Raw genomic sequence first — 25,419 nt, 5'->3', positions numbered from 1 at the left:
TGAGTATGAATGGTACTGATACACTTCAGAAACATAAAATGCATCTGTTTTTCTGCTATTATTTGGGGCACAGGAAAATGTCTTTTTTCCTAGGCATATCTTTTTATTTCCAGCTTTATTGGGTTATAATTGACATATGATATTGTGTAAGTTTAAGGTGTACAACATGATGATTTGATATATATTTATATTGTGAAATGATTACTACAATAAGATTAGTTAAAACATCCATTATTCAGTTACCGTTTGTGTGTGTGTGTTGAGAATAATCAAGATCTAGTCTCTTAGCAACTTTCAATGCAGTATTGTTAACTATAGTCACCATGCTGTACATGAGATCCTCAGAACTTGTCTTAAAATTGGAATTTGTATCCTTTGACCAACAGCTCCCCATTTCACCTCCCTGCCCCCCAGCACTTGGCAACGACCATTCTACTCTGTTTCTGTGAATTCAACTTTCTAAGATTTACATATAATTGATACCATACAGTATTTTCTTTCTCTAACTTATTTCACTTAGCATAATGACCTCCTGGTTTATCCATGCTGTTGCAAATGGCAGAATTTCCTTATTTTTTAAGGCTGAATAATATTCCATTGTGTGTGTGTCTGTGTGTGTATGTATAATTCTTCATTGTATTAATATGGTATATCACATTTATTGATTTGCTTATGTTGAACCATTCTTGCATCCCAGGAATAACTCCCACTTGATCATGTTATATGATTTTTAAAATATGCTGTTGAATTTGGTTTCCTAGTATTTTATTGAGAATCTTTGATCTATATTCATGAGGGATATTGGCCTGTAGTTTTCTTTTCTTGTAGTGTCCTTTTGTGGCTTTGGTATCAGGGTAATGATGGCCTCATGAAATGAGTTTGGGAGTATGCCTTCCCTCTTCAATTTTTGGAAGAGTTTGGGAAGGATTGGTGGTAATTCTTCTTTAAATGTTTGGTAGAATTCACCAGTGAAACCATCTGGTCCTGGGCTTTTCTTTGTTGGGAGTTCTTTGATTCAGTCTTCTTACACATTATTGGTCTATCCTGATTTTCTGTTTCTTCATGGTTCAGTCTTGGTAGGTCGTATGTTTCTAGGAATCTATCCATTTCTTTTAGGTTGTACAGTTTGTTGGCGTATAATTATTCATAGTATTTTCTTGCGATCCTTTGTATTTCTGTGGTATACATTGCAGGGTCCCTTCTTTCACTTATAATTTTATTTATTTGAATCCTCTTTTTTCTTGGTTAGTCTAGCTAAAGTTTTGCCAATTTATCTTTTTAAAAACACCAACCCTAAGTTTTGTTGATCTTTCTATTAATTTTCTATTCTCTATTTCACTTACTTCAGCTCTAATCTTTATCATTTCCTTTGTCTGATAACTTTGGGCTTGGTTTATCCTTCTTTTTCCAGTTCTTTGAAATGTAATGTAATCTTTTTTCTTAACGTAGGCATTTATAGCTATAAATGACCTCTTAGAACTGCTTTTGCTGCATCTCGTAAGTTTTGTTTTGTTGTGTTTCCATTTTCATTTGTTTCAAGATTTTTTCTGATTTCCCTGTTGATTTCTTCTTCGATCCATTGGTTGTTCAGGACTGTGTTGTTTAATTTCCACGTATTTGTGAATTTTCCAATGTTTCTTCTGTTACTGCTTTCTAGTTTCTTACCATTGTGGTCAGAAAAGATACTTGATACGAATTCAATCTTCTTGACTTTGTCGAGACTTGTTTCGTGGCTTAGCATATGATCTACCCTGGGTAGTGTTCCATGTGGGTCTGAGAAGAATGTGTATTCTGCTGCTGTTGAAATGTGTTGTATATATGTCTGTTAGAGTCATCGGGTCTATAGTGTTGTTTAAATGCTGTTTCCTCATTGATTTTCTGTCTGGAAGACCTATCCATTAAAGTGCCCCTAGCACATTATTTTTTTCCCATGAGAAATTATCATCTCCTCTTTTTGGATGGGTTTGAACATATCATAAACTTAATGTCTCCATGCTCTGCGTAGTGTTACTTCTACCTGCGATTCTGTTCCCCTACCCCTTGTCTAATATTGAGTTCTTTGAATATTCAGTTTAAAATTATGATTTTTCTGTTAAGCTATTCTGTCAGATAAAGTTTGTGCAAGCATAGGACTTGATAATAACTTCTATTTTACTACTCATAAGTCCTGCTGGATATCATAGCAATTATGTGCTTGTGTTCCTAGCACCTCCACTGAACTAATTCCTTCTGCCAGAAAGCATGCCTTCTGTTTACCCAGACTTTCAAATTTGGGAAACTCTAATAAATATGTATTGAAACAAATAAAGTGAGAAATTCTAGAAGCAGCAGCAATATATAAAAATAAGGAGTGGCAAAGGTCAGGAAGGACATTAGTTGCAGTATGTGGATGCTTAACTTAAGTATATGGTAGAAAATCAGATTATGGAGGAGAAAAAGAATGCCTCAGGCATCAGATTTGATCTGGGTCCTGGTATTCATAAAGGAGAAACAAGGTAAATTACTCAGTTTTGTTATTTGAAAGGAGAAAGCTTACTTTTCCTTTCTAATAATAAAATTTCTTTAAGATTAATATTTCTTCAAAATGTCTAATCATTAATTAACCAGGATACTTGTTGAAAATGCAGATCACTCACTAGCCCTTCTCCTGATGATTCTGATTTGGCAGGTCTGTAATAGGGACCAGGAATTTGTATTTTACAAGCACTACGAGGTGATTCTCATTTTTAGCCAAGTTTGGAAAACCATAACTAAAGGCAGAGCTCCTAGTGTCTTCATAATTTTTTCATGGTGCCTCAAGCCAAAAGAAATACCCCAAAGTTCTGTTTATTAAGTAGATAGATCCAGACAACTTAATAGTTGTAGTTGTTAACAGAGTCCAACAGATGGCACTGTGTTCCCCTCAAAAAGTTAAAATATCCCATGCCCTATGATTTCCCTGAGGTACCCCAGAGCACCTCAGCACACAGTTTATGAGCTATAGCCTAAAGGGAGCATTTTCCTGGCATAGCATCTAAATAAAATATTTGAATGGGCCTTCTATAGAAAGACTGTGAGACAAAGTAGACAATGTATTCCATGAATTTCATCACTTTTTCTATCATTTGCTGCCTTTTCATATGGTTGTTACTGCTCATAAAGCAAGTATCATTCTCCCATAAAGAGCCTGAGAGCAAATATTTTAGGTTTTTCAAGGCCCCAGATGGTCTCTATTGCAGTCTTATCTTGTCTTTTCTGTTGCAGCCCTTTAAACATGTAAAAACCATTCTTATCTCTTGAATTTGACCCACAGGCTGTAGTTAACCAAGCAGGTTCTAGGTATAAGCCTAGTATAAAACATTAAAGTACAATTTGGTATAGGTGATTCTGCAAGGCTGTAAGCTCTCAATATTTTCCTATCTCATCCTTTTTTGTTCAGGGACGTGTGTGCAGTAATGCATCCCTGCAACTAATATGGGAATATGCAACTAATATGGCCTGCTTGATTTCAAAGCTACTATAAAAAGAAAGCTGTCATTGAATCTTGCTCTTATTTCTTTTTTTAATGAGAATTCGCAAGTTTTTCTCCAGCTTAATAAAGAATATCTTTAAATTTCCAAGGAGACTAGCCCTTTATCACTCGCTTGCTAATTATTGTAAATGGCTAACGAGATTCCACAATTATAACTAATAAGGCAAACCTTAGCTTATACTAGATAAATAACTTGATAGAATATGCCGTTTGAGAATTCTAGCTTTATTTCCAAAATTAGTGTTGCTATTTTGAAAACATGCATTGTGCTTATTAGTCTTTAGGTTTTACGTCAGTTATTTTTTAAAGTCTAGTGTGACAAGTACTGTTCCTATGCTAGTCTTAATGGAGATAAATATAGCAATAATGGTCTTGAGAAAAATCAGGAAATTTCTTGAGGAAATTTCAGTCCATATCTAAAAAGTGAAAATTTTTTGAAAAGTGCACCATAAAAATTCTTCCAATATCTTTCAGTCTCCACCCAAAAGATGTTTGTTCATTAACTATTTCCCAGAACTTTAAGTCAGTACCCCTCCTTATTTGTTGTCATAAGTACTCTTAAATTATCAATGATCCCATTTTGTAATTACATTTATTCTTGTGGGAATTTGGTTACTTCCATTTTCTCTCATGAGACTCCAATATTCCACGAGCGCCAGTCTATCCCCGGCACATAGAATTGTGCCTGCTGCCTATTAAGTGTTCAGTAAATATTTGCACATCTATGGGTCAAGCACACAGCTGCAATAAGAGTCAGAATTATCCAATGGAAAGTATTATGCATTTAGTAACTAGCAGATTTAAGTTCCAGGACCACCACTAATTTTCCTTGGATTATTAGAAACAGACAGTGGATTTCCTCATCTGTAAAACCCGGCATATTTCTACCTGTCGCCACCTCACGGAGATGTTGGTAGCATCACGTGGCAGAGAGCATTTATTTGCTCGGCAAAAGGAGTGTGTGTTACAGACACCAAGCTGGCCCAGGACTGTCTGGGCAGCTACCGAGGCACGTCCAAGTCACCCCGTTATATAAGGGGCCCGCCTGTCTGGTGTCCTCTGAAATCCCTGACCCGACGTCATCGGCCACCGCCCTGAGGACGCCATACAGTGCCCTGAGGATAGGCGGTGCAGGGTGGGACCCGGGTGTCGTCCGCCCGAAGCTCGCGGCCGGCTGCAGAAAGCGTCTGAGACAGCAGCGGCTCTCGGGGATGAGACCGGAAGCCCCTCCTGACTGGCCCGCAGCCAGTCAGCGCTAGGCCTGTTCGAACGTGACCTTGTTTTGGCGTTGCTAGGAGACTCGGCTCCCGCACGCCCCCGACTGGCCGGCTAGCGCGGAAGGGGGCGGGGCCGTGGCAGGCGCCGGTAGCGGTCGGCCGAGCACCGTTAGGGCAGCCCCGAGCCCGGCGCTCGGCCAGAGCCTTGGAAGAGGTGTCTCGTCCCCTGCCACCGCCCAGGCCTCGCTGGCGCCCTCCCGCTGGTATCAACGCGTTCCCGAGCGGCAGTGAGCCACGTTTGGGTCCGGACCAGGGAAGGACGTTAGTCAGGTGAGCCGCAGCGGGGCGGGCAGCTGGTGTGGCCACGCCCTGCCCGGGGAGACGAGCCGGCCGGGTGCTGAGCGGCGAGGTGAGGGGATCGTGCTGCGAGGACAGCGGGCCTGCCCCGGCGGCTGCCGCAGGTCGGATCATTCACTCCTGTGGGCCGGCGCAGCCGCAGGGAGCACTCTCCGGCCAGCGGACAAAGGGTTAAGGCGCCGGCGGTGACCGCGGGCCCCGGATGTGAGAACCTCTGCATGGCATCCGTGGGCCGCGCTGCAGGTGCGCCCGGGCGGGAGGAGCGAGCCGGCTGGCGGGGACCAGACCGACCGGCCGAGGCTCCCCTTCCCCTGCAGGGGTCGCTCGGCTCCCTCCGCAGGCGCCCTCTTTTCTAACTTGAGGGCAACAGGTGGTGCCTGTGGACCGAGGGAGAGCCCGGCTCCGCCGTGCTGGGAGCGGCAGTTACACTCACCAATTAGGGCGCGGGGGCGCGTGTGGCATGGACGCGCTGACGCAGGTGACCAATGGGATTTGGGCTCAGGGGTGGGCCGTGTGAAGTGGGCGTGGTCGTAGTCTGGACCCACAGTTTCTAGTGAGGCAACCGCCGGAGCTGCGTGGAGAGCTAAGCTGAGCGGCGGTGGGGTGCTTCTCTGCCCCCGCGTAGAAAAGCCTGCCAATGCTTTCTCATTTGGATCCAGGCTCCAATTCGGGAGGTGAGAGCATTGTATTTTGGGGTGGGGCGGTTGGCGCGCGGAGGCTAATAGTGACCTTGGGTATGCTGTTAAGCGTGTACAATTAGATCCTGAAGATCAGATTATGTGTTACAAATTTTCTGCCAAAAAAGGCACTTCTGTGGTTACTGCGACTTGGACGAGTTGCTGGTGACTAGGTTGTCTCCGGTATGAGGTCTTAAAGGTCTGGGGACCCAGGGGGGTAGAGAAAAATACATATTACTACAATTTCAGTGAATGTTAAAGAATTTCAACGGCAATGATTATTCTGTCGTTTACCTTGGATCGCGTATGTTTCTTATCTCACTTGGTTTGTTTACTGAAGCAAGTTTTATTTATCAAGTTCCTCGTGTTGCTTAGTTTAGCAGGAAGAGAGAAAAGCAGTTGTAGCACATTATTTCACAAGAATAACTTACTCATTTTCCCCTTCAGTCTGGTAGCTGGATCCCCTAGGAAGAGAAGTTCTCACGCAGTAAGAAGAAAGCCTTTCAATTTGGAACACTTCCTTGCAGCTGGAAATGGGGAATGGACTGTCAGACCAGACTTCTATCCTGTCCAGCCTGCCTTCATTTCAGTCCTTCCACATTGTCATTCTGGGTTTGGACTCTGCTGGAAAGACAACTGTGTTATACAGGCTGCAGTTCAATGAATTTGTAAATACCGTACCTACCAAAGGATTTAACACGGAAAAAATTAAGGTAACCTTGGGAAATTCTAAAACAGTCACTTTTCACTTCTGGGATGTAGGTGGTCAGGAGAAATTAAGGCCACTGTGGAAGTCATATACCAGATGCACAGATGGCATTGTGTTTGTTGTGGACTCTGTTGATGTTGAAAGGATGGAAGAAGCCAAAACTGAACTTCATAAAATAACTAGGATATCAGAAAATCAAGGAGTCCCTGTGCTAATAGTTGCTAACAAACAAGACCTGAGGAACTCATTGTCTCTCTCAGAAATTGAGAAATTGTTAGCAATGGGTGAACTGAGCTCATCAACTCCCTGGCATTTGCAGCCCACCTGTGCAATCATAGGCGATGGACTGAAGGAAGGACTTGAGAAACTACATGATATGATAATTAAAAGAAGAAAAATGTTGAGGCAGCAGAAAAAGAAAAGATGAATGGTGATAACCTTTTAGATCTGTGTGGAGTAGGTTTTCTGTGGTCTGATTTTGACAAATGGAAGAGTGTCTACATCCTGGTTTGCCTGCCTGCCCTCCTGGATGCTGTTAAAGCTTTGTTTTGTTGAACAATCAGATGTCCAACTCTGTTGCCTTGTGGAAGATGAGTAAATGCAGTGCTTCTTAAAATGGCCTCTTCTGCCTACCCCACAAATCTTTTGGTACTACCATTTTGGGAAGCCAAGCAAAGATAGAAAATTGACCAGAAAACAGCTGTGGAAATTTGACCTGAAGTTAGTGAAATAAAACTTTGAAGAGTGTCTGCCTAGTGTTTTGTGCTTACATCTTTTGGGGGGAAGCCTTTGCAAAGAAATTGCATGCAAGGCTTTGTATGTTATGCTAATGAATGGAAACGTTAAGGTAGATTAATATATACAGTCATACTGGTCACGTTGGTCCAACCAGTAAGGGACAAGGAGGCAGTGCTTGGCTTTTTAAGTTTGGCTGAATGAATTTTGACATTTTCTGGAATCAAATACTGTAATGCTGTATCTTAATTCTAGACGATGTTTAAGTTGGTCTAACTTAAAATTTAAAAAGAGGTATTTGGGGCATATTCAAGTGCATGGATTAGTTTTTCTGACAAAGCATGTTTTGGTGTATAGTCTTTTACTTTCTAGAAATAGCTATGCATCTTTTTACACGGTCAGGTTTAAAACACCTTTTTGGGGATTTAGGGCTGTTTTAGAAATAGTTTGTTGTCAGAGTCACTTTCAGTTAAAGAACCTAAAATAATTTACTTAACTCTTTTACATAGTAAATTTGGGCATGTAGACTAATCGTAAATGCATATGCTTTGACAAATGTATGGATTTATGAAGAAAGCAATTGATGAATTCAGTCAAGAGGGTGTAACTACAATACATGGTCTCTAAAGTATTCCAGTTGTAAAATATTTGTTTTATTATATTTGCTGGCTGAACACAGATGTGGTTTTTCATATATTTTTGTAGTGTTTTGAGAGAAGCAGAAGCTTTATAACCAACACCTAATGCACTGTGCAGTGAAAATGTAAGAGAGGTCCTTATGTGCTCTGAGCTTTAATTTTTTGTTTACAAACTGAACAGTGTTATGCAGGCAGTCTAGTCCTGATTATAAGGTAGGAAGAAATGATACAGTACTACAGATAAGAATTACGATTATAGAAAATGAAGGGGAAAGTAGCAAAGCTATGTTTTGTGAAAATTCACTGGTACTGTTTACTTTGGAATCCCAAAAACCCTCTAAATTAAAAGGAGGAAAAACCTTTACCTAATTCTTATCTACAGGTAAAGACTTGCTTCCTGTGATCATATATAGCAAATCAACATGATTTCTATGTGTTAAAGCCAACACCTGTTTGTTTTGAAGATAACCAAAAGAAATGCACTTTGCTAGCAGGGTTTGGTTTTGGGTTTTTTTGTTTTTTATAAATGGAGTTTTTGGAAACTTGGTTCATGTTCACACAAAATGAAGTAGCTTCCTGTGGAGCCTTCACATGTTAAATGTACCTGCACTAGTGACAGTCATTTAGAATGTTTATATTCATGGAAATGTGGATAATAACTACCAATAAACTACTTGAGGCACTAGGAGAACAGTGTTTGGCTTTGAGTTTTAATGTATGTACTTCCACTTCTGATGAAGCTACTAATTAGTAGTTGAAAAACAACTTTTGAAAGCTGGGTTACACAGTCCTATAGTCGTGTGACATAGGCACCAAAGGTTGTTTTCTGGGAGAACCTTTATTTTTTTAACCCTTCACTGTATGAAATCATATACAAACATGAGTAGATCCATGATGGATTAATAAAGCTTGCTGAAAGAAAAGTCTGTGAATCAATTTAGATTTTCAGCCTTCCTGTACTTTTCATGTACTCCTGTGTAAAATAGTAATGTTTTAACTATCTCTTGAGAATTTATGTGTTACCCTTATTTTGTAGCCTAAGAATTTGATAAGCAAATCCACATTATCTAAGTGTTTCATATTTAGTGAACAACAAAAAGAAAAGAGAAAATGGCATGGACACTATACTAGCTTTTATTTATAAAACACATTTTCAACTAGAAAACTCATCATAAAATTTTCCAGTTTGCTAAGTTCAGGTTCTCCACCACCTATTCTAGCTGTTAATACCATAGGATAGGATATAAGGAGTCTTGAAATAAACCCTAAAGAGTTTAGACAATGCTTTTACATCTAGTTTTTTTTTATTATTATTAAGGTACACCTTTTCTAAAGTGTATTTCTAAAATTTTTTTTTATATTTGAAGTTATTTGGTTTAATGCCAAATATCAATCAAGAACAGCAACTCTAAACCCAAATTAGTATCAACAAAGTAAAAATTTTTTTTAGTTAAAAAAAAAATGCTTTGATACTTAAAAGAGCCTTAAATTTTACATGCTACAGTTGTTCCAAAATAGATTATAAACATTTAGAAAAAAATAGTTGTACACTTTAAGTAGCCAAAAAAGATAGGTTCACTAAGAATCATGGAAAAATAAATAAATCATTAGAAGCCAAAAAGTGGAGTTATTAGTATAAATATATGTATGTAGACAGAGAATGACTAATTTGTAGAAGGATGATGCTTTCTGAACAGAAGGAAGGGGCAGACTTAGAATGCTTTTGTTTGTACAAGGCATTTGACACTTAAAGAATGTTTCATTAATTATTCATGTTGACCTGGAAAGAGATCTTTGGTACAGTGTTGCAAGGTTCTATTTAATACAGTTTCCTCAGTGATGTAAACAAAATGGTTTCTTCAGCTATAACAGTGACACAAAAGAATGTTTCTTTAAACTTTTGATGATGTAACACTCCATAGTTAGCTAATAGAACTTGGAATGTTGAGTATACCATCATTTGAGGTTGGAATTTTACATTTAAGGTTTAAATTTAGCAGAACATTCTGTGATAGTGGTGATGCTTGTGCAACATTGTGAATGTACTAAATGCCACTGAATTATACATCTAAAAACAGCTAAGAATAGTAAATTTTATGTGTATTTTACCACAATAAAAAAATTTAGGATATTAAATATACTGCAAATAATCAGCTGAGTGAGAGCAATGTGATTCAGAGACCAGATTTAATTACACGTTATATGGAAAACTGGGATGCTTAAATTAAAGCTTCATATGAACCAGTATAGCATGGGAAACGAATCACAAAGTTAATATTAAAATATATGACAATCAGAATAGTCTCAACACACCATAGCTGAAGTATATGTCAAATTCTGTGTATGTAAGTTAGAAATACAAGAATACCTATCTGGGAGGCTAGTTTAGGTAGATGTTAAGTGTTTTGTCTAAAAACAGCATGAGATTTGAGGTCAGATCAGGGTTCAAATCCTGGCTCTCCCACTCTTACACAGGTGACCTTTTGTCAAGTTCCTTGGAACTTCTCACCGTATGAATACCTTCCTGGTAAAATGAAGACTCTTGCATAGAATTTTGAGAGGACTGAATGAGATAATGTAAATGTAAACATCACCACCAAGCATTTGATAAGAACTCAATGAATGGTAGCTATTATCGTTAACCAGTACGAATCAGTATGTGTTGAGAGGCAGTATGGTATAGTTGATAAATTTTTAATTCCAATACTATAAAATTCAGACCTTTTTAAAAAGTTCTTTTTTAGAAGTACAACATCTGCTTTATAGTAGGCATCCAGTAAAACCTTGTTTAAGAACTTGAATCAATGCCAGCTGAAACAGTCTTCTAAGTGTCACATCTTATAAATTTATTTTTTATATGTACATGTACATATACACACAAGAAGGGAGCTTTGCTTGTGAGCTGTGCTAAATATCTTTAAAAGGGCAGCATTCTAAAACATGGGTGGTTGAAGGGAGATGCTGAAGTTGATTGATTTCAATGATGCTCTAGTTTTAAATAAAACTTTATTATGACAAATTTCAAGCTTATACAAAAGTAGAATACTGTAATGAACACCCAGGTATCTCTCATGTACTTTCAGTAATGATGAACTTTCGTCCCATTTTCTCTATATTCTCATCTTTTTCTGTCCCCTTTCCTCTCCCCCACCCCTTTATTATTTTGAAGTGAGTCCTAGAAATTATATTTTATTTATAAATGTTTTGGCATGTGTCTCTAAAAGATAAGCACCCTTTAAAAAAAACACTCTCAGTATCATCACATATAAAATAAAACTAATAATACTTCTTCAAGATAATCAGATATCTATTCAGAGTTTACATTTCCCCGATTAAAGTTTTTACAAGTTTTTGCAGTCAAGATCAAATCAATAACAGTCCATATGTTGTGATTGGTTGATATGTCTCTATAGGTCCTCTCCGCCCCCTCGCACCACACCCCCTTCTCCTTCCCTCCCTCTCCTCCCTATTCTCCCTGTCCCCCCCTTCCCTCTCCCCTCTCTTTCACTGCAATTTATTCTTGTACAGTTTCCCACACTCTGGATCTTGCTGAATGCATCTCCCTTTCGGTGATTAACATGTTCTTTGTATGTGCTCTCACTTTTCTCGGTTTCCTCAAGACTACTTTAGATGGTGTTTTAGGTGGTGTTTTATACTTTCATCCATAGGTACTATGGTCTGGTTGTCTCTTTGTGCTGGTAGCAATCATTGATGGTCATTGTCTTAATGACATCTAATAAAACTCTGTGATGATGGATATATTCTATATCTACACTGTCCAGTGTGGTAGCCACTAGCCTCATGTGGTTATAGAGTGTGTGAAGTGTGGCTGGTGTGAATGAGGAACATAATTTTAAATCTTATTTAATTAAATTTAAATAACGGCATTGGACAGGACTGGCTGATAAGAAACTTTCTGGACTTCCCTGGCAGTCCAGTGTTTAAGACTCCCTGCTTCCACTTCAGGGGGCTCGGAATCAATGATTTGGTTATCCTGAGGTTCAGTTCTTAAAAGAAAGGCAAGATAAATGCTTGTTTTTTTGATTTACTAATTTTCAAGATAAGTTGATTCCTTAGCAACTTCTAAGGGTGACCAGTGAGGTTTGTTTTATTTTGAATACCATTATAACCGTACACATTTAAACATATTTGATATATTTCAATCCTTTGCAGTTATTATCCCTATTCATGCTTAAACTGTCCTATCTTTGAAGAACTAAGTTCTTTTGACATAACCCTAGTAATCTTTAATAGTTTCTTTACTTTCTGGTTTTACAAGAACTTCCTGCCTTACCAGACTTGTTGTTTTTCTAGGATCCCAGGTTTCTTTTAGTGGGAAATGGTATGAAGAGTCCTCTGTGTAAACCACTGAAGTTTTCATTGTTTCTAGGCCTCTTCAGTGAATGGAATAGGACTTCTTAAAAAAGATGCATCAGTCGTTGATGCTGATAGTTCCAATTCAAAGCTTAAAATTCATAATGGTAGGGTCTTTATTTAACCTCAGTGATACTACTTAGAACCTCTTTTCACCTATGCCAAAAATCCTGGTTATCCGTGACACACACTTATTCCTTTGCGTTATTCCACTTTAAATCTCACTACATTCTCAAAATACTACTACTACCAAGAATTTGATTACTGTAAGTGGTTTAACAATAGTTGTAGTTTCTTTTGTCCTTAGGTTATACCTCACTAGGGATAATTATAATATACCTCACTACAGTAAAATTCTTGTTCATTTGTTTTTTTTTCATGTGCGGTTATGCCACCACCTGGTACATTTGTTTCACAAAATATTTTATTTGCTTTTAGAAATGTTGACTCTGGTTTACTTAGTATATACAGTTCTTCCAGTATGGTTAAAATATTCAGGAATTCCCTGGTGGTCCAGTGGTCAGGACTCTGCTCTTTCACTACCCAGGGCCTGGGTTCAGTCTCTGGTGGGGAACTAAGATCCCACAAGCTGCATGGCATGGCCAAAAAAAAAAAAAAAAAAATCAACTTGGGATTAAAAATAATTTACATACCATACATTAGAATCCTCTCTTTTATAAACTAAGCTACATGAATATTTTCCTCAATCAAGAAAAATACTTTTCTAGGCAATTTTTTGTTTTTCTTTCTTTTTTTTTTTTTTTTTTGGTAGTACGTGGGCCTCTCACTTTTGGCCTCTCCCGTTGCGGAGCACAGGCTCTGGACACGCAGGCTCAGCGACCATGGATCACGGGCCTAGCCGCTCCGCGTCATGTGGGATCTTCCCGGACCTGGGCACGAACCTGTGTCCCCTGCATCGGCAGGCGGACTCTCAACCACTGCGCCGCTATGGAAGCCCTGTTTTTCATTTTTAGTTTGAGACCCATACTTTGCAGAATTGTTTGGTGAAAATTTAAGTTCATGGAGTTTGCATTTGAAAACATCTGATACAGAACAGTCTCTGATTGAAAAGGGACTCTTGCCTTCCTATTGCAGCTCTATGTAATGTCAACAAGAATATGAAGTCATTATTTTTCTTTCTTTTTAATGCAGAAACTGAGTAACTGAATAGCAAGTGATTAGAAACCATGGGCTTCCAGTGGACCAGTGAATTTTTCAATATTAACATGAGAAGTGCTTATTTCCCTTAATCCTTCATCTATCTGTAGATACCCTGAAATGGGTCAATGACAAAATGGAATTCCCTAGAACAACATTTTTCCAAAGTGGCTAGACTTCAGAATGGCTTAAGGAGCATTTTAAAATCCCTGGACTCGATCTCAGGCATTGTGAATCAATTCTCTAGGGGATGGAGCCAATAATTTATATTCTATAAATTAGATCTAGAATAATTTATATTCTAGAATAATTTATATTCTAACTCTTTCTAGGTTTTTAACATGCCTAGATCAGCCAGATTTACAAACCATTGCCTTGTTGGACATGACAGAGGGATGTCATGTCACCACTTAGAGTGGTGAAAGTAAAGGGATCATCAATAGAACTGGCCTAGCAGAAATTTACCTGGCTACCTTTGATCTCTTTTCTTCTATGTGATGGGATTTTTTTCATTGGCTTGAATTGATGTCAAAATAACTAAACTGAGAAACGTGTAATCCAGGGATGTTTCAGATCAGATGGTTTAGGGGAAATCTGAGAGAGCTCAGGGGAAAGGAATAGGTACTTTTCCTTCTCTTGAACTTGCATACACTTTACGCTAAGAGGCATAAAATGTCCGAGAAATTCTCAGGGAGTTCTGCCCATCTCACAAAAGATGGAGACCAGTTAGAGATTTAGAGAAGTCCTAACTAGTGCCTACAATGTTGTTTTTCTGTAATCCTCTTGGGAACTTCAGGTGTCACAGGTTTTAGTGATCGTGATCATACCCGATTATTTTGGGACTAACAGGTATGATAAAGAAAAATCAAAGGCATATGACCGGAGCAACTCCTGAAGAAAATGGGCAGTGCTGAATGGCCTATACTAAATCCCTGACACATTTGATTATTCAAATAAATAAGTAAAACACTTTGTCTTTCAATTTGCTAGACAAAAATTGTCCTTCTTGCTCGGTCCTTCTGTCAGCAACTTCCCATGCCAAAAGCTGGGTGCTTGTTTAAAATTTTACAGGGTGAGTTTAAATCATGATCGTGACATGTATTAGCTGTGGGTCTGAATGCAAGTTACTTCATTTCTGGAAGCTGCACAGCCTTCTCACTTTAAAATGGTGATAATCTCCTGCACCAGAAAGTAAGCTCCACCAGGGCAGGGGATTTATCCATTTTATATCCTTAGCCCTTGAAACACTCCAGGGCACATGCACATACTAAACACATACGTACATAATTTACAAATGAATGAAGCTTAATTTTAACGGGGGAGTCAATTTAATAAGCAAAATAAATATAAAATGTGAAAAGTGCTGTGAAGGAAACAAAGGGCTGAGGAATGGAAGACCATATGGCTGACTTTCTTTTGATAAAGTAGTTGAAGAAGAGTTTTTCAGGTCTATCTAAAGAGCTATGGGAAGACTAGAGGGAAAAGGATTTCAGGCAGAGGGAACAAAGGACCTGACATCAAAAATCACTTAATGGAGTTGAGAACTGAGTGTAAACTAGTATGGTGAGAACTAGTGAGAAAGAGGAGAATGGCAGGATGTGAAGCTGAAAGATCAGGAGAAGATATTTATCCAGTCTGACAGTTGTGTCTTTAATGAGAGTACTTATTTTTACTTTTTTTTTTTTGCTTTTATTCACTCTTTATACACTTGATTACAACTTACTGCTGTTTGTGTTTAAATCTACCATATTATTTTTACATTTGTTTGACCATTTTTGTTTCTTTTTTAATGTCCTTTTTCCCCTTCTTTTCAATTTAGCAAGCATTTATTAATTTCCCGCTCTATTGACTTTGGTACAAATTCTTCTACTATTCTTCTACTATAATTACAACATACATCCTTGATTTACTGAAGCCTAATATAAATTAGTACTTTTGCCAGTTCCACTTTTTGGACAATACAAAACAAAACACTTTTAACTGCATTTATCTCACTTGTGATATATGGGTTATTATTGTTGCATATTTTATTTCCACAGGTTTAAGATCCTCCACGTTCTTACTTATTGAGTATTCGTTTTGCTCTCTATTTTTTCTTGAATCTCTTGGGGTAGGGTCTGGGATCATTTTCCTTCTGCCTGACAAACTTCCTTTAATATTTTCTTGAGTATGATGTGCTGGCAAAAAATCCATCCATCTTTGGTTTCTGAAGATACTTATTTTGCTTTTATTGTTAAAGGGCATTTTCATTATGTAATAGAATTTTAGGTTGGGAGGTTTTGGGTTTTTTTAGTGCTTTAAAGTATGTCATTCTGTTGTCTTCTTGCTTTGTTGTTGTTGGGAGGTCAGCTCTTAGCATAATTTTTGCTTTTTATGAAGGTAGTATGTCTTATACTCTGTTTGCTTGCAAGGTTTTTCTTTGTTTTTAATTTTTGCAGTTTGATTATGTGTCTAGGGGTGGTTTCTTTGTATCTCTTTTGCTTGGGATTTGTAGAGCTTCTTGAATTTATGGCTTGAAGCGCCTGTCAGATAACACCAACATTTGGTTATCTGGAAGTCTGTCTTCTGTTTTTTAATCAAATTTTGCCCTTTTGTATTTCTGGTTTTCTTCTGACTGACTACCATACATATAAATACAATTTCAGTATGTCTGGAGCTCTATGGGATGTCATCATTCTCCAGAGAAAATTTACTTTTTATTTTTCTGGCAGTTAACAAAGGTTAGGCTAGATTATCTCTCTGGGTTTCCTTTTCCTTTTGGGTCTTCCCTCAAATCCTCAATGTCTTTGTAGCTCTCCGATCCTTTCAAATAGATTTAAAAACAAAACGTCTCGTTTTTCTACTTTCTCTTAGCTGGAAGGTTGGTCTGAAAAGGAGTAAAAAAAAAAAATTAATTTTAATTCTAAAGGCAATAGGAAAGTTTTAGTTTTAAGAATTGACATAAATCTGATTCACATTTTAAGATGATCTTAAATAAATTCTCTCTCTTATCATCTCTTCTCTTAAAATGTCTTCAAAGTTGGCTTTCATCTCCATTTCCACTGTTACCTTCCTGATCTAAATTCTGTCTAGTTACTAGCTTCAATTGCTTTTATCTCACTTGCTTAGTCCCTGAAGTCCCTCTGACATATCAGTGTTAGGCTCTTTTCCCCAAGATCCTGATTATTTTAGGTCTAGATTTGGAACTTACATTTAGCTGTGCATTCCTTTAAGTAGATAGTTTTATTAGTCACATTTTATAGAAGAGCAAGTTAGCTTGAAGTGGTTAAGGAACTTGCTCAAGGTCACACGGTTTGGTGGGGCTCTGTGTTGAATCTAGGCCTCTTGAATTTCAGAAAATAGATCCATCATTTTATGTTACAGAGATATATTCTATTCAGGCTATATTTACTACAAAGATAGCAGCAATTTATATATCCTGTTGCTGCTACATACAAAACAAAGTGTAAATAATAAAAAGTTAAAACTTTTATTATTGTTCATGTTCACTGATGTCAAAGTTGCTTGAGCTGAACTTTTTTTTCAGAGATGTTCATAGATGTTTTTTTCAGAGATGTTTACCACTGGCCTGTACAATTGTTTAGTTTAGAATATGAACCCTTTTTATTTATACATGAACAGGTTAAACATTTCACATACACACACATACAACACACACAAGTATGAGAAGTTTAAAAAAAAGGTATAAGATAAATTTTAGTGCTTTATAATTCCTTATTTTCTAATCAATTTGTTTTTTTTAAAGAATCAGAGTAAGTTGTTTTCTGGACTACAGATTCTACCTTTAATTTGATGTTTCCTAGCTAATATGGTATTCTCATTTGGGGGGTGTTTTTAGATACACTGAATGCTTAAATCACTTATTTCACCATATCCTGGGATACATGTATGCCTACAAGCCTGGGCATGGATTGGAGGGTGTGGGAAACAGAGCTTTTGTCATTTAAAAAAGTAATAAGATTGATATTGATGTTCTACTCATTAATCCATGCCCTAGTACCTGACATTTATAATTATTAGGTTAAAGTTTCAATTTCATCTCAAATATATTTTACTTCTTGATATCATTTTAATCTAGGTAACACATTTTGAGCAACAGCTGGATTCCCATATATCCTAGAGTGACTATTTTGAATTCCCTAAGTTTAAAATGTTGTAATTTCTGACTTGATAGAGTATTATTATTATAATTACTACTACTACTAGTTCACCAATAAAATTTTCTCTGAAGTGCCTCATTTATAATAGGATTTGCATAGAAGATCTCTGCAATTCCTGACTTTCTGTCAATTGGTGTAATTTTCAGAGCTTCTTCAGCAGTTTGAATGGGCTCTTTCCAAGATGATACTGTTTATATCTGTGCCAATTCTATATATGGCAACCTGTGGTCTATATAATAATAAACAAGTGTTTATTTGAAACTCAGTGTTGGAAGAGGGAAGGGGAGGTTTTGACATAAATAAACATGAGAGAATTAAAGAGATGTTTTGAGATTCAGCACTGAAATTTTGTCTCCTGGCTGCGGAGTGGAATGTTCAGGGAGCTCTGATTCAAAGGGGGGAGCAGCAGCCTGCCCAGGTTTCTCCAGGTTCTGCTTTTATTGGGTTCCTCTGACCCCATTTGAAACCAAAAGTCAGGTGGACAGTGGGTTTCTGCTGTATCCTGGAAGTCACCAATATTTCTAAGCAACAAGTGTCACCACTTTAATTACACAGCCTTGCTGAAATGTTGATGGCCTGGGGTTGCCCAGGTGTAGTGTCATACTCAATTGGCCATGACCACAAACAGGATGTCATCATCATTCCTTTCAAACTACAGAGCAGTAATTTGGTAATGTGTGAACACCTGGGTTTACATCTCCTTCAACCTGAAATAAAAGGGAGAGGAGTAGCCTGAGTTTGGTCTTTGTGAGATCTGACCCATGGCTCTCCATCCCCTGGTAAACATTATATTTGGATATGTGCCTATGTATATGTAAGTTTTTAGTTTTTAGAACAGCTCCTTCAGGGAAGCATTACTTTTGCTATATTATATACAATAATGTAGGTGTTAGATGAATGTTAAGAACTCATAATGACACAGTAGTAATTCACAGTTGAGGCATTTGGTGAGTCACCACTCACTGTGTGTTCAGTGTTTAAACTTGGTTGTGCAAATGTGTCAGATTATTTCTTATATGAGCTTGACTCTTGGGATATTCAATCACGGAGTCAAAGAATTGCACTTTTACAACATTTTTTTTCACTTTTATTGATAATTTTGAAACAATTTCAAGCTGAGAGAAAAGTTGCAAGAATAGTACAAAAAACTTCTGTATACCCTTTTCTCAGAGACTTTTTCTAAGGTTGGCCAGTTGTCTCAATAATGTCCTTCATGAATGGGATGCAATACAGGGTCAACTGTGGTACCTGGTTGTCTCAGTTATTCTGGAATAGTTCCTCATTCTTTCCTTGACTTTCTCAGCTATGTCATTTTTGAAGATTATAGGCCAGTTATTATGGAGACTTCCTCAACTTGGGTTTATCTAATGTTTCCTCATAATTATGTCCAGGTCGTGCATTTTTTGGACAAAATTTCACAGAAGTGTTGGTTTGCTATTTTCCTTGCGTCCAGTCATGTGGTACATGGTGTCAATTTTTTTCATTATTGGTGATGTTCACTTTAATCACTTGAATGAGATGGTGTCTCTGAGGTTTCTTTACTGTAAAAGTATGAATTTTTTGACATTTTGGAATTAGTAATTATTTTGCAGGAGGAAATTTTTGAGACTGTAAAATCCTGTTCCTCAGCTCACACTCATCAGTTAGATTTAGCATCAATTACTATCTCTTGCCTGATTAATTATTATTAAATTGGTTGAGAAATGTTGATTTTCACATTCCTTCATTCCTTCTACATTACTTAGTATTAAACTGTAAGGAAGAGCTTTCTTTTCTCCCCATTATTTAGCTATCTATACCATTAGGATTCATGAATTCCTATTTTATTCAATGAGCTATAATTCAGTACTGTCATTATTTATTTTGATGCTCAAATTGTCCCAGATTTGACCAGTAGGAGCCCCTTCAGGCTGGCTTCTGGGTCCTCTTGACACATACCCATCATTCTTTGAGTACTTCCTTACTTTCTGGCACAGTCAAGCTCATCCTGTTCTCTCTTTGTACCAGCCCTCAGATCAGCCATTTTGCTGTATTTCTTTAGGAGAGTGGCATCTAAACTAAGATCTGGGTGCAAGATACACTTATTACTGGGGTATTACTGCTTCTAGGGTCTTCTAGTGGGAAAAGGAAATTTATAGACATACATACCACCATTTCTCTATTTCTCTCTCTCCATATATATGTGTATATGTATACATATTTATACACACATATTTATTTATTAATCTATATCCATGAGTGCACACCAGTACTTCCAATTCCTATTTCTTTTCACCACAGAATTCATTATAGTTTTCTCTCTTTCCATATTTGTACCTTCCTTCTCTGACAGTAGGAAAACTGGCTTCCATTATCTCAATATATTATTTGTTGAATTTACCTATAAGTAACCGATCTTGCTAGGCTGCCTTCCTGCTTTTTCACTGAATAGTGAATAAGGGACAGAGAAGGAGGGAGGGAGGAAGGAAGGGAATAACACATTTTTAAAACTAAAATTTAAAGTTAGATTTTTTACACATATTTTTAATGTATAGGTATTATAGAAGTAAAGTTCTGGAAATGGAGTTTATTACTGTTTTTCAGATCCCACGTGTATATTCTATTATTTTGTTTTTATATATTCATATTATTTTGTTTTATATATTCATTCACAGAACTTAATGGTAGCAGGCATTAGGCATACAGAGATGGATGAGACCTAGTCTACAAAGAATTCAGAATTTGATAAGGAGAGCAGACATGTTCACAATTCCCATGATAATGTGATAAGGGTTATAGAGGAGGAACACAAAGAGTTATAGGGGCACAGAGGAGAGACCAGTAGGTTTTGACAGAGGCAGCTGAATGCTTTTCTTCTCCATTAAGAGTAAGAATTGACATACTAAAAGGTTAATTTCTAGTTGGCCTTCTGAATTCTGTCACTTTTTATCTTCTTTTTCTTTTGCGCTGGTTGTGCTGTAGAAAGCCAGAGGTTAGGATGAAGTCTCCCTCCATGGTCAGTTAGGACAGATACTGAACAATAGGTAACATAGCTGTTCCTTAAAGCTCTGGTGTCCTGTTTCTCCCAGCCCTGAACTTGGGGGCCTTTGGCATATTTTGAGTGTAGCTTCTGACTGCAATGGATCAGAATTTTATCATATTTAATACCATGTAATTCTTTTGAATACTATATTTTTTCAGTGATTTTTAAAGTCAGTATTATAAAATTTCTTATATTATCAAATAAAGCCAATATTCTAGAATTTTTGTGTCTATCAGTTATATCATTACATATACTTAATGGCTTTACAGGCAAATCACTACAATTTTTATTATTTCAGTGAAGGAGTTCTTCACTCCATAAAGTGTCTTTAAAACATACTTATTAGTTAAGCCTCTCAACAATATGGATATGTGGTTTGGCTTTATCACTCTCCAGTTAAAAGTTCTTGCTCTATGGCTTCCAAGGAGGGAAGTTAAGGCACTTGGAGAAATTGATCCAGTTCTTATGGTGCAAGTAGAATAAATAAATCCAGATGAACGAATGTCAACTTGTTTTCTGCTGCAAGTCATCTTAGAGATAAATATAACCACTGCTCTAATAATTGAGTTTCAGATCCTGGCTCAGAAAGCCATTATGCCTTCTCAGCACTTGCCTTCAAAAACCTGAGATGCTCAATTTTCAAATAAAATCAATTTACAGGGCTTCCCTGGTGGCGCAGTGGTTGGGAGTCCGCCTGCCGATGCAGGGGACATGGATTCGTGCCCCGGTCTGGGAAGATCCCACGTGCCGCGGAGCGGCTGGGCCCGTGAGCCATGGCGGCAGAGCCTGCGCGTCCGAAGCCTGTGCTCTGCAACGGGAGAGGCCACAACAGTGAGAGGCCTGCGTACCGAAAAAAAAAAAAAAAAAATCAATTTACAGTGAGAAAATATTCTTTGAGTTTACAAAAAAAGGCAATAGTAATATAATTTAAAAAATGCATTAAAGCTACCTTTTCCCCTACATTACAGAAATTGACAACTCTTTAAATGTTATATTAAGCATATTGCACCCCCCCCCCATTGTATATTGTACAGTATAAAGATATTCCTAAGCTAGGTACTGGTATTACTTACAACTGCAGTGGTCTGTCTGTATTTGATATGGAGCATGGGTACTAGGTCACATGTCAACAAGGATCTCAAGCCTGTTGCAAGCTGGTTGAAACTCAGAGTAAAGTCCACATGAGAGGCCCATTATGGTTATATCTTGGACTCAACACAGTGACTCTTTATAGCTTACGAGTTCACAGAGTTCATAGGCAACTCATGTAAACTCATAATGTTTGAGTAGCCACGTAAAAGACTATCTGCATCTTGGGGGCACCTAGGTCTCAGTTTATGACTCATCTCTATATATCTAGAAACTGCCACAGTCATCATCTTGGAATCCTGTCTTAGTGTAGGTACAAGTAACTCTCGTTGCTTACTTGGGATTTGGATGATTTTAAAACCAGAAAGTCACTGCTACTTTTAAAACTAGAAAGGCACTCATCCCAGCACAATGACCATGTTCATTCTTTTAGAGCTTTCTTCCCATTCCCTTTGGTTTCACTCATAACTCGGGTAAAAAAGATAAACGTCATATGAGTAGATAAGAATTTCCTTCTGGATTGCTTTGTCAGAAGAATACTATGATAAAATATTTTTACAGCTGTTTCATCAAGCATAATATTCAGCAAAGCATAATACTAACTTTTTATACAGAGTCTCAGGTAATACAGGTAATAAGTATTTTTACTTTGTGTCTAGTGATAGAAACATTAAGGCTGACGATAACCAGTGATTTTAAAATAATGATTAAATTCCAACTAAACTAGTCTTTGACAAGCATTTACTGAAAATACTTGAGGAAACAGCAGCAGTAATGATAGAGATAATAAAACATAGCAGGATAGACTTGCCTCTTTGATGTCCATGACTCTTGAGCAGTGTGTGTAATTAACAAGCCATGGAAACCACTGTAGGAACATTCTGTGACATGGTTTAGGGAGACCTTTGTCCTCAGATTTGCTAGCTAATGATATTCTATAGTGATTTGGTAAATCATTGAATTTTATTGCTTCTTAAATATTTGGGTATATATCATTAAAAATATAAAGTCTGGCTTGGAGTTGGAACCTTTTCTTTTGAGCTCTTCACAGTAACCTCCCAGCATGTTGTCAGTTTCTATGGAATGTCTAGACTGTCTCTCAGCATATGAAATGAAGCACCAGCAGTAGACTTTAACTTTGAAATCCAGCAATTTCAGAAGTCTGCTGAAATTATGTTCATTACTAAACTCTACTGGTATAAATATTACATAAGCAAATTATGATTTATTGGCAAATCAGTTCATTCATTTGAACTTTTAAAACACAAAAATCAAGAAATGACATATTCTGCATTTCTTTCTGTCAACACATATCTAAAGTAAGTGTATTTTAAAATTATATATATTATATTATATATTAATTAATGTTAATATTAATTAAATTAATATTAATTTATAAATATATTATAAATTAAATATCAAATATTTATAATTTAAATATTATCTGCAATCATATAACTGTCATAGGTTGTTTAAAATATAAAGTTTTGAGGAATAAAAGTTATTTGAGATGCACCAACTCACAATGGCAGTAAATATGACTGCCAAACTGAATTATGGAAGTCTTCTAGCTGAGGACTTGTTGAGAATAAGTTTGTAAAATATGTTTTCAAGGAAAAAAACCAGGTAAGGATAGGTTGAAAGTACTTCTTTTTAATACGGGTTTCAATTTAATTAAAATACAACAAAAACAAGCCACTTCTTAGGACCTTACCTCGGAGATATTTTGCATACATAGGCACATGTGCGGATGCTCCCAGTACAGAGATTCTCAAACATTCGTGGTTCACGGCATCTTTAGTGTCTCTGTGATTTTTTCATGGTGAACCCTAGGACAAAAAAATATCTAATAGTTCTATTTGTTAAGTAGTTAGACCCAAATTTAATAGTAGTATTGTAGTAGTAGTTTGTGTGGTGTCTCACAGTTGTTACCCTGCTTCCCTCAAAATTTAAAAATAGTCATGACACCCCTGTGTGTTTACAGTACCCAGCACAGTTTGGGAACCATGGTCCTAGCAGCATTTATGGGAAAACACTGGTAATGACTTGAATCCTCATAAATTGGAGGATGTTTAAATGACAGTGTATCTGTATGCTAGAATACTATGTAGGAGTTAAAAAGATTGAAAGAGATCTGTATATACTGATGTAGAAAGGTCTCCAATCATGTCATTGAGTGAAACTTGGAAATTTGCAGAGTTTGCTGTATGTAATATGGCACCACTTAAAACACATAAATGTTTATGGAAAGCAAAACTGTGCATATATATTCCAATACACACAAAAAGTGTGTGTGTGTGTATATATATATACACACACACACACACACACACACACACACATATATATATATACACACATATATATGTTTTGTAAATAGATACATTTTCTCTGTTGCGGGCAGCACACACATTTTGTGCTGGTCCCTAAGGCTCCCTGCTCTGTTCAGGGTGTCCCCACCCCTTACTCTTGGCCGTTCGGTAGTGTGGTGTGGAGAGTCCAGGCTTCCTCCTCAGCAGTTATCTTTTCGCTTTTTCCAAAATTGTTGTGTCTGACTCTGCATATTCCCTTTATTCTTCTTCCCTACTTTTTTTTTTTTTTTTTTTTTTTGCGTTACGCGGGCCTCTCACTGTTGTGGCCTCTCCTGCTGCGGAGCACAGGTTCCGGACGCGCAGGCTCAGCGGCCATGGCTCACGGGCCCAGCCGCTCTGCGGCATGTGGGATCCTCCCGGACCGGGGCACGAACCCGTGTCCCCTGCATCGGCAGGCGGACTCTCAACCACTGCGCCACCAGGGAAACCCCCTCTTCCCTACTTTTTTAAAGAATTAAGACAATTTGAAAAAGGAACTACATTGTGAAGGGAGTAAAGTTATGCCCTGTAGGACTTTCCTGGTGATAGAAGGAAATCAATTAAAATCTTAACACCTTCTCAAGGAACCCTCCGTTGCGGAGCCTCCGTCTGAAGTCTTCCTAACTCAGTTTTCCAGACCTCAGGTTCGCACATTTCTTTGCAAGCACATCCTCCTCCATCTAACCTTTTCTGAGAGCGTCTCTAATTTGTTACACAGGAAACTCCAAACCCTGCCTCTTATGAAGTCTGATTCACCACAGCCCATGTCCCTGCTCTTCCTTAAGTATGTTCCTTGTTTACCAGGTCTCTGGCACTGAGTAGGAAAGAGTTCTCTTGGTCGTTTCTGACTGTCACAATCTCTCAACAGTGTGATTTGCACACACGTTCTTTGTCTACCAGGCACGCACACTTGTTTCTGCTTTAGGACTTGTGCTTATTTCTGGTGTGCTGTCAATATCACCTTCTCACAGAGGCCTTTTCCAACCTTCCAGTGTAAGAAGTGTCCCAGGTAGGGTTGCCACATAAAATGCAGGAGGCTGAGTTCAATTTAAATTTCAGATAAGCAACAAATAATTTTTTTGTAAATCATGTCCCAAATATTGCATGGGACCTATCTGTACCAAAAAAGTATTCATTGTTTATCTGAAATTCAAACTGAGCTCGGTTTCCTGAATTTTTATTTGCTAAGCCTGGCAACCCTACTTGTAGTCATTTTCTGATACAACACTCTAGTAATTTTCTCCTTGACTTAGCACTAGGTAATATTCTCCTGTTTGTTTGGTTGTTGGTGTGTTTAATGCCTTTCTTCCTCCATAGGAATGTAGGGTTGGTGAGAGCAAGAACCCCATCTATTTTTATTCCCTATGTAGTCCCAGAACTTAGAACACTGCCTACTGTATAGTAGATACTCAGTACACTTT

At 37.6% G+C, this 25,419-nt stretch overlaps 1 protein-coding gene across 2 annotated transcripts; it reads left to right on the top strand.

Annotated features, from left to right (window-relative positions):
* Positions 1–4,944: 4,944 nt before the first annotated feature.
* Positions 4,945–7,402, top strand: ARL4A (ARF like GTPase 4A). 2 transcript variants are annotated; one of them, XM_082847061.1, is made up of 2 exons: positions 4,945–5,058; positions 6,210–7,402. In XM_082847061.1, exon 2 carries the CDS (start codon positions 6,296–6,298, stop codon positions 6,896–6,898), a length of 603 nt encoding a protein of 200 aa, XP_082703187.1. In that variant the 5' UTR covers positions 4,945–5,058; positions 6,210–6,295; the 3' UTR covers positions 6,899–7,402. The 2 variants fall into 2 exon arrangements, with proteins under 2 accessions (XP_082703187.1, XP_082703186.1); XM_082847060.1 differs by lacking the exon at positions 4,945–5,058 and adding an exon at positions 5,690–5,759.
* Positions 7,403–25,419: the final 18,017 nt, after the last annotated feature.

Source organism: Leucopleurus acutus (assembly GCF_964270905.1).
Source record: "Leucopleurus acutus genome assembly, chromosome: 9".
Taxonomy (NCBI): domain Eukaryota; kingdom Metazoa; phylum Chordata; class Mammalia; order Artiodactyla; family Delphinidae; genus Leucopleurus; species Leucopleurus acutus.
The sequence above is the reverse complement of the archived record's forward strand: the minus strand, read 5'-3'. Positions and strand labels throughout refer to the sequence as shown.

Bases quoted from the DNA above. Each gene is read 5' to 3' on its own strand.
- ARL4A (XM_082847061.1), top strand. From the start codon at position 6,296: ATGGGGAATGGACTGTCAGACCAGACTTCTATCCTGTCCAGCCTGCCT.